This window comes from Manis javanica, chromosome X, assembly GCF_040802235.1.
Source record: "Manis javanica isolate MJ-LG chromosome X, MJ_LKY, whole genome shotgun sequence".
Lineage (NCBI taxonomy): Eukaryota > Metazoa > Chordata > Mammalia > Pholidota > Manidae > Manis > Manis javanica.
Genome location: NC_133174.1, coordinates 93719245 through 93737025, shown reverse-complemented (window position 1 = coordinate 93737025; position 17781 = coordinate 93719245). Strand labels below are relative to the sequence as shown.

General features: G+C 39.5%; 1 protein-coding gene across 9 annotated transcripts in view; it reads left to right on the top strand.

The window, feature by feature from the left end:
- Window positions 1-4419: 4419 nt before the first annotated feature.
- ARMCX5 (armadillo repeat containing X-linked 5) overlaps window positions 4420-17781 on the top strand; it is a 41310-nt gene continuing 27948 nt past the window's right edge. For 4 of the 9 annotated variants that reach the window (XR_005058616.2, XR_005058617.2, XM_073227895.1 and 1 more), the window contains exons 1-3: window positions 4420-4497; window positions 4715-4773; window positions 6758-8670. Coding sequence is in view for 5 of the 9 variants with exons in the window: in XM_073227895.1 (XP_073083996.1) it covers window positions 7216-8670 (1455 nt within the window). In the remaining 4 variants the exon portion in view is untranslated. Of the gene's footprint in view, window positions 4616-4714; window positions 4774-6757; window positions 8671-10303; window positions 10472-17781 lie in introns of all 9 variants that reach the window. The other 5 variants (XR_012127496.1, XR_012127495.1, XM_073227896.1 and 2 more) reach the window with 3 other exon arrangements.

The following is a 17781-nucleotide window of genomic DNA, read 5'->3' as shown; positions in this document are numbered from 1 at the left end:
CTGGATAAGCTAGAAGAAATGGACAACTTTCTAGAAAAATACAACCTTCCAAGGCTGACCCAGGAAGAAGCAGAAAATCTGAATAGACTAATTACCAGTAAAGAAATTGAATTGGTAATGAAAAATCTACCTAAGAACAAAATCCCTGAGCCAGATGGTTTCACTGCTGAATTTTATAAAACATTTAGTGAAGACCTAATACCCATCCTCCTTAAAGTTTTCCAAAATGTAGAAGAGGAGGGTATACTCCCAAACTCATTTTACAAGGCCAACATCACCCTAATACCAAAACCAGGCAAAGGCACCACAAGAAAAGAAAATTACAGACCAGTATCCCTGATGAACATAGATGCAAAAATACTCAACAAAATATTAGCAAACCATATTAAAAATATATCAAAAAGATCATCCATCATGATCAAGTGGGATTCATCCCAGGGATGCAAGGATGGTACAACATTCGAAAATCCATCATCATCATCCACTACATCAACAAAAAGAAGGACAAATACCACATGATCATCTCCACAGATGCTGAAAAAGTATTTGACAAAATTCAACATCCATTCATGATAAAAACTCTCAACAAAATGGGTATAGAGGGCAAGTACCTCAACATAATAAAGGCCATATATGACAAACTGACAGCCAACATTATACTTAACAACGAGAAGCTGAACAATTTTCCTTTAAGATAGGGAATAAGACAAGGATGCCCACTCTCCCCACTTTTCCTCAACATAGTTCTGGGGGCCCTAGCCACAGCAATCAGAGAACATAAAGAAATAAAAGGCATCCAGATCGGTAAGGAAGAACTCAAACTGTCCCTGTTTACAGATGACATAATATTGTACATAAAAAACCCTAAAGGATCCACTCCAAAACTACGAGATCTAATATCTGAATTTAGCAATGTTGCAGGATACAAAATTAATACACAGAAATCTGTTGCATTCCTACACACTAACAATCAACTAGCAGAGAGAGAAGTCAGGAAAACAATTTCATTCCCAATTGCATCAAGAGAATAATATACTTAGGAATAAACCTAACCAAGGAAGTGAAAAACCTATACTCTGAAATACTCTGAAAGCTACAAGACACTCATGAGAGAAATTTAAGAAGATATCAATAAATGGAAACACATCCCATGCTCATGGATAGGAAGAATTAATATTGTCAAAATTGCTATCCTACATAAAGGAATCTACAGATTCAATGCAATTCCTACCAAAATACCAACAGCATGCTTCAATGAACTAGAGAAAATAGTTCTAAAATTCATATGGAACCACACAAGGCCCCAAAAAGCCAAACCAGTCCTGATAAGGAAGAATAAAGTGGAGGAATTATGCTCCCTGACTTCAAAGCCACAGTAATCAAGACAATTTGGTACTGGCACAAGAACAGACACATAGACTAATGGAACAGACTAGAGAGCCCAGATGTAAACCCAAGCATATGTGGTCGATTAATATATGATAAAAGGAGCCATGCATATACAATGGGGGAAATGACAGCCTCTTCAAGAGCTGGTGTTTGCACAACTGGACAGTTATATGCAAGAGAATGAAACTGGATTATTGTCTAACCCAATACACAAAAGTAAACTCAAAATGGATCAAAGACCTGACTGTAAGCCATGAAACAATAAAACTCTTGAGAAGAAAACATAGGCAAAAATCTCTTGAATATAAACATGACCAACTTTTTCCTGAACACATCTCCTCGCTCAAGGGAAACAAAATAAAAAATGAACAAATGGGACTGCATCATGCTAAAAAGTTTCTGTACAGGAAAGGACACTATCAGAAGAACAAAAAGGCATCCTACAGTATGGGAGAGTATATTTGTAAATGACATATCTGACCAGGGGTTAACATCCAAAATACATAAAGAACTCATATGCCTCAACAACCAAAAAGCAAATAACCCTATTAAAAAATGGGCAGAGGATATGAACAATTCTCCAAAGAAGAAATTCAGATGGCCAACAGACACATGAAAAGATGCTCCACATCACTAGTCATCAGAGAAATTAAAATTAAAATCACAATGAGGTATCACCTCACACCAGTTAGGATGGCCAACATCCAAAAGACAAACAACAACAAATGTTGGCTAGGATGTCGAGAAAGGAGAACCCTCCTACACTGCTGGTGGGAATGTAAACTAGTTCAACCATTTTGGAAAGCAGTAGGAATGTTCTCAAAAAACTCAAAATAGAAATACCATTTGACCTAGGAATTCCACTCCTAGGAATTTACCCTAAGAATGCAGCAGCCCAGTTTGAAAAAGACATATGCCACCCCTATGTTTATCCCAGCACTATTTACAATAGCCATGAAATGGAAGCCACCTAAGTGTCCATCAGTAGATGAATAGATAAAGAAGATGTGGTACATATATACAATGGAATATTATTCAGTCATAAGAAGAAGACAATTCCTACCATTTGTAACAACATGGATGGAGCTAGATGGTATTATGCTCAGTGAAATAAGCCAGGTGGAGAAAGACAAGTATCAAATGATTTCACTCATATGTCGAGTATAACAACAAAGAAAAAACTGAATGAACAAAATTGCAGCAGAAACACAGAACCCAAGAATGGACTAACAGTTGCCAAAGGGAAAGGGACTGGGGATATGGGTGGGAAGGGAGGGAGAAGGAGAACAAGGAGCATTATGATTAGCACACATAATGTAGCAGGGGGTGCACTTGTAAGGCAGTGTAGCACAGAGAAGACAGGTAGTGATTCCATAGCATCTTACTACAGTGATGGACAGTGACTGTAACAGGGTATATGTTGGGGACTTGATAATGGGGAAATCTAGTAACTACAATGTTGCCCGTGCAATTGTATATTAATGAAACCAAAAAAAATAGAATGCCAATTTTCCCACCTCTTCTCCAATATAATTTATTTTCAAACTTTTTTCTTTGCGAATATGATAGAAAAATAATTTATCATTGCAATTATAATTTTCACTTGTTATCAGTGAGATGAAACATTTTCTCATATATTTAAGAAACATTGATTTGTCATTGATTTTTATGAACCATCTGTTCATATATTTGCCCATGTTTTCTATTGCATTGTTGGTCATTGATCTTTTCTTTATGAGTTTATGGAGGTTTTCTTTATATCAAGGAGCTTAGTAAGGCAAAGTTTTAAGCATAAATAGGAGACAGAAAAACAAATGACTATTATTAAATCCAAATTACTTGTAACCCTCAAAATATTCATTGTAATATGAGATATCAAGATACTCCATGTTTCATTCCAAATTTTATTTTGGAAAACCCTTTCTTCCTTCATCCACTGAAAAAATTGTATAGAAAGCGGACTGTGTGGCAGACTCTAGGATAAATGCTGAGGTTGCAGACCTCAAAGACAAAGACACACCTATAGATAGGCATTGATCAGCAGCCAACAGAAGGTGCCAGGGAATGCTCGAGACTCAGTGGCCCCTCACTACCTTCCAATGTGTGGTGCTGAGAATACAGTGATTAACAGACTAATAGGGGCCCTTCCTTCATGGAATTTATGGTCAAATTCAAATTCCCTCCTGCCATTGATTGCAAGAGAAAGTCAAAAAAATTATATATTCAGGAGGATGGAGCATATGCGTTAATTGGGCAGGATGTAGTGGTGAGAGAAAAGGAGGAGTCAGAAGAGCAGCTAGGATCTACCCTGAGGAGTGCGTGGGTAGCGTCCCTTTTCCTTAGGGAGGACAGTGTTAGGGGACCTAGAATGCGCCTTGTCTGGTGCCTGACATTTACTGAGCTGGGACCAACAGGCAGGGAGGATTGTACGACCCAGTACTTGATATTGATCAAGTCAGACCGGGGCAACCCAGAAGTCCCGCTTCCATCCTGCCCATTTCATGTAGAAAATTAAGTGCTTGGAGGGATGGATTGCAGGGGCCTCTCTCGTAGAAAGGCCGTATAATTTCAGAAATAGATTAGAATTTAACCTCCTCTGTGTCTGGATCCTCCCTGTCGCAATCCGCTTTCCCGACCTTCTTACCTCGGCTCCCTCCCCTAACCCGCGTACAGAGGTAGGCGCTAGTCTTTGGAGAGGTGACTGTGTAAACTGTATAAACACTTCTTTTTGGTGTCCATCCGCCTCGTTAAGCGGAAACTGACTCACAGGCGCCACCGCCAGAATTCCGTACACATTTCAGTTCAAAGAAAAGAAATGTAGGCTTGGTTGGCGGAACTCCAAAAGAAGCGGAACCAATGCGAGACCCTCTGATGTTAATCGGCTTCTCTACGTCCAGCGCTTTCTGTATATCTGGATGCCGCCCTAGCCCATTCCAATAACTGGAATAATCAGGGCGGAGCTACCTGACAGAGAGAGAAGTGACGCTATGCAAAGCTTGGTATCACTCCGCTCCAACAAGGCCGGATCCCCTTAAACTACACTCTAGCTCCTCCCGCTGTCGGTTTTGGTTCTGGGGACGTGGCATGGCAAAGCTTGCGGAGGAAAAGGTAGCTGTTAATTAGTCATTAGGAGCGGGTCCCTGAGAGCCCTGGGGACGGAAAGGAGAAGGGAATACAAAAAAATGACAGGTGTTTGCCAGTTACGACCCTTAATCTAATAAAGCAGGTATCTGATCCTAAACCTAGGTGCCGGGACAAATTCCCGAACATGGCGCCATTGTCTCGTGTCCTGTGTCCATCTGACTGTCCGCCCCTCTTTCTGTAGGGCATGGCACCCCTTGAGGCAAGGAAATGAGAAAACTGCCTTTGATCCAAGCAGAGCAGGTCAGTGAGAAGGCGGGCATTGCTTGGGAGTGTGGATATGGTTATCAGATGAACGTGGGTTTCGTGATCTGGTCGTGGGGCACGGGCGGTGAGAGGGAGAAAAGGATGGGGATGAATTGACTGGCACACAACGATAAATTTAAAATGATCTGACTCTTGCTAGCTTGATCTCCAGACACTCGCCCCACCTCCGACCACGTTTGGGAAGGGAAAGGAGTATAGTGGCGGCTTCTAGCGGAGAAATGGCGGATTGTAAATAGGAGGGGTTGCTGCAATCGGTGAGAACAGTTGACTGGGAATCCCTGGAAGGGAAAGAGTGTAAAAGAGGTTGAAAGTGTTTGATAATCAAGGCCCTGGATTAGAAACGGGTCTCGTGTTCTGGTTACTAGTTTGGCCATTAATAACCAATTTCATTTGGTCTTCATTTGGTCTTTGGTGTGTAACATGCGTTTATTTGTGCAGGTATGTTCCTAAGCTTGCGGTAGTACACGTTTCTGTAAAGATCTGTAGGGGGCAGCAGATCTCAAAGGGAGGAGGAAAAAAAATTAGCCTAATTTCTGTAGTTGGCAGTGCTTAGAGGTGGTCAATGACTAAAACTAGAGCAGGTAAGTGTCTAAAGGAATCCAGATCTTTCTGCCAGCTTTCAGGACAGTCCCCTTTTACTCCCTTGGTGTTGCAGAAAATGATCAGCTTTGAGGAGAGGAAAGAAACAAAAGAACTTGGATGAAATTTGGAAATGATACTTCTCATTGATTTCCCAGCCAACTTCTGTGGCTTTTCTGAGCATTTCATCCCTACTAACACCACCACTATCTTGCAGGGATGTTTGAATTGTCTCTGCAGGGGAATTGTAAGACTTTGGGAATGAAGCAGAAGAGGTTGGAAATTTGGGGGTAGTGGGAGAGGAAGAAAAGAAGATAGAAAATGTTGGCAAACTGGTACCTGTATCCAGAAAGGATCAGTGTTCTAGTTGCTGATCTCTACCAAGGACTCAGTCTCCATTGTCTCCCGTGTCTCTATTTATTTATATCTGCGTTTGTGTATCTATATGTGTAGATCTATCCCTAGGTCTGTGGAACTCTCAGTTGTTGTGAAGGTTCATAAATGGTAACCCAACTTGAAGCTAGGAAATAATAAAGAAGAGAAAAGTTCCCTGTATGTATTTAAGATTGGTGTGAAGATAGAGGGATGGGAGATGATTAATTCTAGAGAATTCTCATTATTTTGTTTTACCAGTTTACTAACCCCTGTGTGGTTCCCTGCTGATTTAGTTGGGAGTGTTTGTAAGCTTTGGGGGTATGAAAGGGTAACACATGCTTTTCTCATTCCCCACTTGCTTTTCCTATTCTTACACTTCACCCTAGCTAATTCTGAACTAGGGAAATGCCAGCACAGTCACTGAAGAAGAAAGTGGTGGGCAACAGGGAGAAGGAGGAACAGCCCTGAAGCAAGGCAATGGGAAGAAGGGACCAAAAGGAGGGAAACGCTAGACAAACTACAAATATAGGGACCAGGGACCAAGGTCTATTTACCTAGAGATTAGTTTCCATATCAGTCTGTTTATTTATCTGTCCATAGATTATTTGCCTATAGATCTCTTGTAGGGCTTGTCATCATTGGAAAGGAGGAGAAAATTGCTCCAGATCAGGGCAGGTTGGTTTGAGTGTGGAGACTTCCCAGTAGACCTGTAGGATAAGGTAGAAACCTACTTGGGTCCAGCAGGAATAAATAGCCAGTTTAGGGATTCCTGTTTGTCTCACTCCCACCCATCTTTCCCACTCCCCAAATTCCTGTTTCATGTCTGTAAAGATTAGTAGCACCTGCAGTTTTAGGGAACATGAAGTGAAGGCAGAGCGAGTTTGCTAATTATCTACCTCTTCCACTTAGCACTGAATTTCCATACTGTCCTGTCTTTCTGTGCTAATCAACATGAGGAAAAAAATTGGAAGAGACTCAAAGCCCCATTTCCTTCCTCCACCCTTAGGTCCAACAGTGGCAGATCTGGTGGCCTTGGAGTGGCTGAAGACCACCACCCTCCACAGGGCTGAACTCAGGCACACAGCCATCCTTCCCTTCCCTGAGTGAGCTTCCTCTGCACGTTGTTTATATCATTGGCAGAGCCTATAGTTGGAAAGGGGGGCTGAGTAACTACTGGACTTTGTATGAAAACACCAACCTGGGACAGACCTTCAGTCAAGGCTGAGACGGGGGTGGGGATACATAATGTGGTCTTGCCTTTAACTTGGATCATAACTGGCTCCAAGGTTAAGGCAGGGGCAGAGAAGGGTCTGGGGCTGGCCTGAAATCTTGAATCAGTGGCTCTGCCAACACTAGAGCCAAGGATAAGGTCCAGGCCAAGGCAGAACTCAAAACAGGACCAGTGACCCATGCCAAGGCTGGGGATGGAGCAGTGGCCAGGACACAGTGACCTTCACTGAGACCATGGCTATGACAAGGGAAGTGAGCAAGATGGAAGCTATGACTGAGACTAGAGTCATGACTGAGACTAAGGCAAAACCCCTGGAAGAACCTGGTATAATGCCCCAAACCAAGTTAAAGGCCATGCCTATGTCCAGAGTCAGTGCTGTGACCAAGTATGAAGTCAAGGCTGTTGCTGGGAGTGAAGTCAATATTGAGTCCTTTGCCAAGGCTGATGATAAGGCTAATATTGGGTCCAGGTCCCAGAGAAGGAGAGAGGCCAGCATCAAGTTCAGGGCTGGGGACAGAGCTGGTATTGTAATCAAGTCCAGTTATGAGGATGAAGAAAATGTCTGCTCTTGGTTCTGGACTGGAGAGGAGCCTAGCATAGGATCGTGGTTCTGGCCTGAAGAAGAGACCCCTTTTCAAGTTTATAAGCCTCCACCTAAGATCCAGGAAACACCCAAGTCCACACCCAAACCTGAACTTACTATAAAACAAAAAGCAGCAGCATGGTCAAGGGCCAGGTATAGTGTCCTAGTCCCAGTAGAGGGAGGGGAGCGATCCTTGCCTCCAGAAGGGAATTGGACTCTGGTTGAGACCTTGATTGAGACTCCTCTGGGGATTCGGCCACTGACCAAGATCCCACCCTATGATGGGCCTTACTTCCAGACCTTAGCTGAGATCAAAAAACAGGTTAGGTATAGGGAAAAGTACGGGCCTAATCCAAGAGCCTGCCGCTGCAAATCACGTGACTTTAGTTTAGAGCCTAAAGAGTTTGATGAACTTGTTGCCCTACTTAAACTAACTAGGGATCCTTTCATACATGAAATAGCTACAATGATAATGGGCATCAGTCCTGCTTATCCATTCACCCAAGATATAATTCATGATGTAGGTATTACTGTTATGATTGAAAACTTGGTCAATAATCCCAATGTTACGGAACACCCTAGAGCTTTAAATGTGGATGACAACTCTGAGTCTCCTGAAGAACCAAAAACAGGAGAGTCATACATACATCAAGTTTGTAAGGACATAATTTCTTATCCCTTGAACTCCCCTGTGCAACTGGCTGGACTAAAATTACTAGAGCACCTGAGTGTGAAATTTGAGGATCACCATATGATTGCTAATTACATTCCAGATTTCCTAACCTTGTTGAACAAGGGAAGTGTCAAAACCAAGTTTTATGTTTTAAAAGTGTTTTTGCGCTTGTCTAAAAATCAAGCCAATACAAGAGAACTGATCAGTGCCAAAGTACTATCATCATTGGTTGCACCCTTTAGCAAGAATGAATCAAAGGCCAATATTCTTAATATCATTGAAATATTTGAAAATATAAATTTCCAATTCAAAAAGAAGGTGAAGCTATTTACCAAGGAACAGTTCACTAAATCTGAACTTATTTCCATATTCCAGGAAGCAAAAGAGTTTGGTCAGAAACTCCAAGACTTAGCAGAGCACAGTGATCCTGAGGTGAGAGATAAAGTTGTACGATTAATACTCAAACTCTGAATAGCTGTGTGTTCTCACAAGTCCATGAAAAATTTTTGGTGTAATATGAAACTGATTCATAGTATAAGTTCAATATTTATGTTATCTGTTGACTGAAGGAGGTAATTTTATGGATAGCAAATGACCTGGAGAGCTTGAATATTTGTTGATTTTTTATTGTGCTATATAAATTGAGATATTTTTAATATTTCTGCAACATGACCTGATAATCTATTCATCTATCTATTCATCATGAGTACGCTATACTTCTGTGATTTATATTAACATAAATGTATTCATTTGAGATTTTACTTACATGTTAATAAAGTTGCATGCTACAACTGGTGAAAATGTTGTCCTAGTTCTTTAGTTGAACTATAGACAGAGGGATAAAGCACAAATAACACAAAGATGATAAAGAGCACTCTGTCTGTGGGAGGGGTACAGCTAAAACAAGTTCACATTAACAGATCCTTTCGTTTCAACATGTTCAAGGAGTAGAATCACTCTATACACAAGAAGAGAACACTGAGCTGACATCTGGGAAGATCTGGGTAAAGGAGTAAGGACATAGACTTAGGAGAAAGGGAAAACAGATGCTTTCATTCCAGTCTGAGTCCCAGAACTTGTGCTCAGCCTTTCACATGGCATATCTCATCAGGATACTTTGAAGTTTTTAATCCCCAAAAGGATTTCTGGTTCTCACCCCTGTGCAGCAAAGCCATGGAAGTGTGGTTCTGAAAGGACCCAGCCTGTGCCTTCAACATCCAGGTACTCCATTCAGAGTTACCAGGTTTATTTCTTCATCTAAGGCTCCCATTTCCTGTAGCCCTGGGCCTCAGAGGAGGGTCTTTCTGGGGACCCACTACAAAAACTTAAATGGATAGTCTTATTTGTTCCATCTTGGTGGTTGTTTACTTTCATCCTTGCTTTAGCTTGCTGGCCAATGCTTTGGACTTAGTGATTTGCATCTATCCTTGGTGGTAACCCCTTGTTTATGCTGATCTCTTTTGGTAGAGCTAAGCTCTATGAGACAGTCACAGGATACCAAAGTGCTTTTGGAGTATGTAGTTAAGAAGAAATTAATTCCCCTAGTCCCACTGTGCTATCTGTACAGCTTATAGAGCTGAAGCCATGTTGTCTGTACTGCTTTAGCTTCCCCTGTTTACTTAACAAAAGCTAGGTTCTGGCTGGTGTTTGTGGCATAGAATGCCAGAGTATAGATTGGGATCTGGGGTCACCTCTGCCTCCTTTGTTGTTATTGTCCTTTTCCTTTACTACCTAGAATTGGGAAATATAGATATTAGGGTCAGTGTACAAATACTGATCTTTCTTTTGAACTTCCTCTCTCCCTTTTTATGTATTTGGGGGAAGGCCTAAATTGAAAAATCTCAACAGGGTGTCATGTGCCCCTAGTTTTAGCAGCTGTCCTTAGTTTAATTTCTATTGAGGTCAGATTTGAACTTATCTTTCACACATCTAGGAGTTAAAATGAAGGACAAATGCCCACATTTGTGCATTAAGAGTGAAAAATTAAGCAGGTAGGCTTTTTGCACCATGCAGTTTCAACTCAGATGATTTTTGAAGTTCTTTATAACATTTTTTTAATCCGCAGAACTCCCATAGCCTGGAATTCCAGCTATGGGTACTGCTTTCACAGTTGGGGATCTTCACAGTACAGTTGGACCAGACCCTTTGGAAATATTCTGTTTCTCAAATGTCCTATGGAGCACACACTTAATCAGTTGATTGCTATGGAATTTCCCATCAGCTAAAGAAAAGGGTGAGTGTGGGGAATATAGGTATTTGTGTCAAAGTAAGAAGCTGATGTTCTCTTCTTGGGTGGGAATTTTGGGAGACAGAGTCATTTCCCGAATTGTTCCTAGGGTGTGTTTGATGTTGAAACCCCATTGCTCTTCTCTTGTTTCATCTCCTTTCCTAGAAAAATGATTCAGGCAAGACTAGGTAGTATCAGGACTTATACAGTATTACCTGTCGTAAAATATTGCTACCTGGGGGTAAAAATGAGTGCAAATTTCTTATCTTCCCTGTCATAAAGTAAAGCATGTAATCTTCCTACAGCACAGCTGGCTGTTTGTACCCACGGGACTTCTACCATGCCCTCAACTTTACAAGAGGAACTTTGGTTGGGAAGGCATTTATAAAATATCACCAAATTCCCTAGCAAGGTTTTCAAGGCTCTATGTCCTTCAGCACCTTTCCATTTTTCCCATTATATCCCATGTGACCTACATTCAAACCACACTGGACTATTTGTTTCCTATTTTATGCACTTCCATACCTCTGTGCATTTCCTCGTGCTTTTCACTCATCCTGCAATGCTTTTACAACCCTTTCCCTGCCTGTGGTAAAACCATTCTTTCTTTTAGGCTCAGCTCAAATGCCATGTCATTTTGAAGTCTCTGACACCCTTATCCTCCCTGTCCCTGTGTTGGAATTAATAGCTCCTTCGGCATTTCCATTGTTTTTTATTTGTTCCTCTGTTTTAGCATTTGTCTTTATACCATGCCTTGGAGATTTAGTATGTTGGAACTTGTGTTTAAGGACAGTTAGCATAGAGAAGAAGCTTGGGCTTTGAGAGCGTCTGACTCCAAAGCCTGAACTTTTTATTCTGTATAATAATAACAATTATTAACATTTATACATTCATTAAGGCCTTACTATGGGCCAGATACCATTCTGTGTGCTTTACTTGTATTAACTCACTTAATTCCTAAAACGTCCATGAGGAGTGGGTACTGTTACCCACTGTACATTTCAGAAAGCTGAGATACTGATTGGTTAAATAACTTTGTCAAGCTAATTGAGTTGGTTAGTAACAGAGCTTAGACTCAAACATTTGCAGTCTGAATCTTTAGCTAGCATATATAATCACTTTGTAACTGTATCCCCACACAGCTCCTAGTACATTGGCCATCCCAAACTTAAATATGAGTGTTGTTAGACACACCTGTCCCTTATCTCTTAAGATTTTTCCCTTTCTGTAACCTATCTCTTGCATTATTTTCATTTCCTATGCAACTAAGCATTCGTGGCCCATCACTTTTAACATGTTGGTTTTTTAAAATTAAGATATTATTGACATACCCTCTTATGAATGTTTCTCATGCAAAAACAATGTGGTTATTACATTTACCCATATTATCATGTCCCCCCATATCCCACTGCAGCATCCTGGCTGCTATGAAGCCTCTATGCTTTGCATTTGTAGCTGCTGTAGGTGGGGCTTCCCTCTGGCTGGCCTGATGCCAGGGCAGGGGTTGCCAGTTTGCCAGCCAGTTGTGGGCTGGCCAGGAGGTAGGCACAGCAGGCTGCAGTAAGCTCTGTGCAATCCTTGCCCCTTTAGCAGCCCTCTCACTGTTAGGAAGTCTCTCAGACTGCCCACGCAGAGCAGCTGGATATGGATCCCTGTTTTCCACAAGTAGCTGGAATCTCAGTCTCTCCAGGTATTCTACCTGTCTTAGCTTTCCAACCCCACTAATCACCAGAGCACCATGCAAGGTAGGTTCGTGCTCCCAGAGCAGATCTCTAGGGCTAGGTGTTCAGCAGTCCCAGGCCTCCACTTCCTCTCTACTCTTGTTTCTCTTCCTCCTGCCTGTGAGCTGGTGCGGGGGAAGGGCTTGGGTCCTGTGGGGTCATGGCTTTAGTACTTTACCCTGTTCCATGAGGTATGTTCTTTTCTCCAGGTGTATGCAGTCTGGTGCAGCCTTCTTTCCTGTTGCTCTTTCAGGATTAGTTGTATTAATTATATTTTCATACTGTATGTCATTTTAGGAGGGGGTCTCTGTCTCACCTCTCACGCTGCCATCTTTTCATTCACCAACTTTTAATGTTTTTAAGTATTTTGTTACTGTGGTAAAATACGTAACAAGAAGTTATCATTTTAATGATTTTTAAATGTAGAATTTAGTAACATTAATTGCATTCACAGTGTTGTGCAGCCATCACTACTATTTACAAAACTTTTTCATCACCCAAAGGAGAAACTGTAACCATTAAGCAATAATTCCCCATTAACCACTTCTTGTCAGTCCATAGTAATCCCCAGTCTACTTTCTGTCTCTACAAATATGCCTACTCTAAATATTTCTTATTAGTGGAACCATGCAATATTTGTCCTTTTGTGTCTGATTTATTTCACTTACCATAGTGTTTTCAAAGTTCATCTGTGTTGTGACATGTATCATAGCTTATTCCTTTTTTATGGCTGAGTAATATTCTGGTCTGTGTGAATACACCATATTTTGTTTACCCTTTCATCTATTGGTGTACATTTGAGTTGTTTCCACCTTTGGCTTTTATGAACAATACCACAATGAACACTGGTACACAAATACCTGTTTGAGTCCCTGTTTTCAATTTTTTTCATTATATACTTAGAAGTAGAATTGCTGGCCCATATGGTGATTCTATGTTTAGCTTTTTAAAGAACTGCAAAGCTATTTTCTTTCTTTTTTTTTTATTAAGGTATCATTGATATACACTCTTACGAAGGTTTCACAAGAAAAACAGTGTGGTTATTACATTCACCCTTATTTTCAAGTCCCTCCCCATACCCCACTGCAGTCATGCCAAGCTATTTTCATTAGATACACCATTTTACATTCCCACCAACAACATACAAAGTTTCCAATTTATACACATCCTTGCCAACACTTGTTGTACTTGTTATTTACCATTTTTAATAACTCTACTCATCAATGTGAAGTAGTATCTCATTATGGTATTGATTTCCATTTCTCTAATGACTAATGGTGTTAGCATTTTTTCATGTGCTTATTGGCTGTTTGCATATCTTTTTGGAGTAATGTCTGTTCAAGTTCTTTCCCCATTTTTCAGTTGTATTGTTTGTCTATTTGTTGCTACATTGTAGAAGTTCTTTATATATTCTGGATAAACGTCCCTTAGCAGTTATATGATTTGCAAATATTTTCTCCTATAGGGTTTTTTTAATGTTAATGATGTCCTTTGATGCACAGTTTTTAATTTTGATGATGTCTGATTTATCATTTTTCTTTTGTTGTTTGTGCTTTTGGTGTCATATCTAAGAATCCAAGGCCAGGCAGATTTACCTGTTTTCCTCTAAGAGTTTTATAGTTTTAACTTATGTTTAGGTCACTGATCCACTTTGAGTCAATTTTCACATATGGTATAAAGAAAATGTCCACCTTCATTTTTTGAATCCAGTTGTCTGTCTCAGTACCATTTGTTGAATCATCTGTTCTTTCCTCATTGAAAGGACTCGGCACCCTTGTCAAAATCAATTGGCCATAGACATGTCAGTTTATTTCTGAACTCTCAATTCTACTCCATTCATCCCTATGTCTATTTTTATGCCAGTTCCACAGGTTTTTGATTACTGTGTCTTTGTAGTAAGTTTAGAAATAGTCTTCAAATCCATGAACACAGGGTATACTTCCATTCATGTAAATCTTTAATTTCTTTTAGCAATAGTTGTAGTTTATATATGGTTCTTTCATGTCCTTGGTTAAATTTATTCCTAGATATTTTATTCTTTTAGATACTATTGCAAGTGGAATTGCTTTCTTAATTTCCTTTTCAGATTATTCATTGCTAGTATATAGATACATCACTGATTTTTGTGTGTTGATCTTGTAATCTACAACTCTGCTGAATTTTATTAACTCTAGTAGCCTTTCTTTGGACTCTGGGAATTTCTATATATAGGATCATGTCATCTACAAATAAAAATACTTTTCTTTCTTCCTTTCTTATTTGGATATCTTTTATTTATTTTTCCTGTCTAGTTCTAAAATTGTGTTGAATAATTGGTAAAAATAGGCATATATCTTAGGAGGAAAACCTGACCTTAGGGGGAAGGCTTTCAGTCTTTCACTATTAAGTATGATGTGGTTTTCTTACCACATCATATTGAGTATTGAGTATCTGTGAGGTTTTCATAAATATCCTTTATCATTTTAAGAAAGTTCCTTTCACAGCCTAATTTTCTGAATGTTTTTTTATCATGAAGGAGTATCAGATTTTATCAAATGCCTTTTTTTTTTTGAGAGGGCATCTCTCATATTTATTGATCAAATGGTTGTTAACAACAATAAAATTCTGTATAGGGGAGTCAATGCTCAATGCACAATCATTAATCCATCTCAAGCCTAATTCTCATTGGTCTCCAATCTTCTGAAGCATAACAAACAAGTTCTTACATGGTGAACGAATTCTTACATAGTGAATAAGTTCTTACATGGTGAACAGTACAAGGGCAGTCATCACAGAAACTTTCGGTTTTGATCACGCATTATGAACTATAAACAATCAGGTCAAATATGAATATTCGTTTGATTTTTATACTTGATTTATATGTGGATCCCACATTTCTCCCTTTATTATTATTATTTTTTTATTTCTAAATAAATGCTGAAGTGGTAGGTAGATGCAAGATAAAGGTAGAAAACATAGTTTAGTGTTGTAAGAGAGCAATTGTAGATGATCAGGTGTGTGCCTGTAGACTATGTGTTAATCTGAGCTAGACAAGGGCAATAAAACATCCACGGATGCAGAAGATTTCTCTCAAAACAGGGAGGGGTGAGGTTCTAAGCTTCATCACTGTTGATCCCCAATTTCTCACCTGATGGCCCCCCTGCGACTGTGCCTGTCTTAGGTTGTTCCTCCCTTGAGGAATCTTACCCGTCTCTGGCTAACCAGTCATCTTCCGGGGCCATACAGGGAGATGTAAAGTTGGTAAGTGAGAGAGAAGCCATATTGTTTGAAAAGGTTAGCTTTTTACTTCTTTGCAGATTTATGCCCTGTGGCTTCTATGCCCAGCATTTGTCTTGAGGTATCTTTACCACTTGGTCAAATGCCTTTTTTACATCAAATGAGGTTATGGGTTTTAATGTTGTTTTTCTATTAAAGCAATATATTACATTGTTTGTTAAAGTGGTGTATTACATTGATTGGGTTTCATATATTGACCAACCTTACATTCCTGGGATAAATCCCACTTGGTGATGGTGTATAATTCTATTAATATGCTATTGGATTCAGTGTGCTAGTATTTTGTTGAGAATTTTTTCATCTGTAGTCATAAGGTTTCTAATGTTCTTTCTTTGTGATATGTTTCTGTGGCTCTGGTATTAGGGTAATGCTGGCTTCATAGAATTAGGAAATGTTCCCTATTTTATTTTATGGAGAAGTTCAAAAATCAGTATTAATTTTTCTTTAAATATTTGGTAGAAGTCTCCAGTGGCACCATCAGATCCTGGACTTTTCTTTGTTAGGAGGTTTTCATTACTGATTCAATTTCTCCTGTTTATGGATCTGTTGAAACTTTCTATTTTTTTTTGAGTCAATTTAGGTAATTTGTGTTTTTAGGAAGGTGTCAGTCTTACTCAGGTTATTTAATTTGTTACATACAATTGTTCATAGTATTCTCTTTTAATCTTTTACAAAATTTATGTATCATGACATGATATTGTACATAAAAAACCCTAAAGAATCCACTCAAAAACAACTTGATCTATTATCTGAATTCAGCAAAGTTGTAGGATACAAAATTAATACACAGAAATATGTGGCATTCCTATACACTAACAATGAACTAGCAGAGAGAGAAGTCAGGAAAACAATTCCATTCACAATTGCATCAAAAAGAATAAAATACCTAGGAATAAACCTAACCAAGGAAGTGAAAGACCTATACTCTGAAAACTACAAGACACTCATGAGAGAAATTAAAGAAGATACTAATAAATGGAAACTCATCCCATGCTCATGGATAGGAAGAATTAATATTGTCAAAATGGCCATCCTGCCTAAAGCAATCTATAGATTCAATACAATTCCTATCAAAATACCAACAGCATTCTTCAACGAACTAGAGAAAATGGTCCTAAAATTCATTTGCAACCACAAAAGACCTCAAATAGCCAAAGCAATCCTAAGAAGGAAGAATAAAGCAGGGGAAATTATGCTCCCCAACTTCAAGCTCTACTACAAAGCCACAGTAATCAAGACAATTTGGTACTGGCACAAGAACAGACCCATAGACCAATGGAACAGACTAGAGAGCCCTGATATAAACCCGACCATATATGGTCAATTAATATATGATAAAGGAGCCATGGACATACAATGGGGAAATGACAGCCTCTTCAACAGCTGGTGTTGGCAAAACTGGACAGCTACATGCAAGAGAATGAAACTGGGTTATTGTTTAACTCCATACACAAAAGTAAACTTGAAATGGATTAAACACTTGAATGTAAGTCATGAAACCATAAAACTCTTAGAAGACAACATAGGCAAACATCTCCTGAATATAAGCATGAGCAACTTCTTCCAGAACGCATCTCCTCGAGCAAGGGAAACAAAAGCAAAAATGAACTCATGGGACTACATCAAACTAAAAAGTTTTTGTATGGCAAAGGACATCATCAACAACAAAAAAAGGCATCCTACAGTATGGGAGAATATATTTGTAAATGACATCTGACAAGGGGTTAACATCCAAAATATATAGAGAACTTACACACTTCAACACCCGAAAAGCAAATAACCCAATTAACAAATGGGCAGAGGATATGAAAGGACAGCTCTCCAAAGAAGAAATTCAGATGGCCAACAGACATGTGAAAAGATGCTCCACATCACTAATCATCAGGGAAATGCAAATTAAAACCACAATGAGATATCACCTCACACCAATAAGGATGGCCAGCATCAAAAAGAATAAGAACAACAAATGCTGTTCTCCACAAGGATGTGGAGAAAGGGGAACCCTCCTACACTGGTTGGTGGGAATGTAAGCTAGTTCAACCATTGTGGAAAGCAATATGGAGGTTCCTCAAAAAACTCAAAATAGAAATACCATTTGACCCTGAAATCCCATTCCTTGGAATATACCCAAAGAATACAACTTCTCAGATTCAAAAAGACATATGCACCCCTGTTTATTGCAGCACTTTTTACAATAGCCAAGATATGGAAGCAACCTAAGTGTCCATCAGTAGATGAATGGATAAAGAAGAAGTGGTACATATATACAATGGAATATTATTCAGCCATAAGAACGAAACAAATCCTACCATTTGCAAC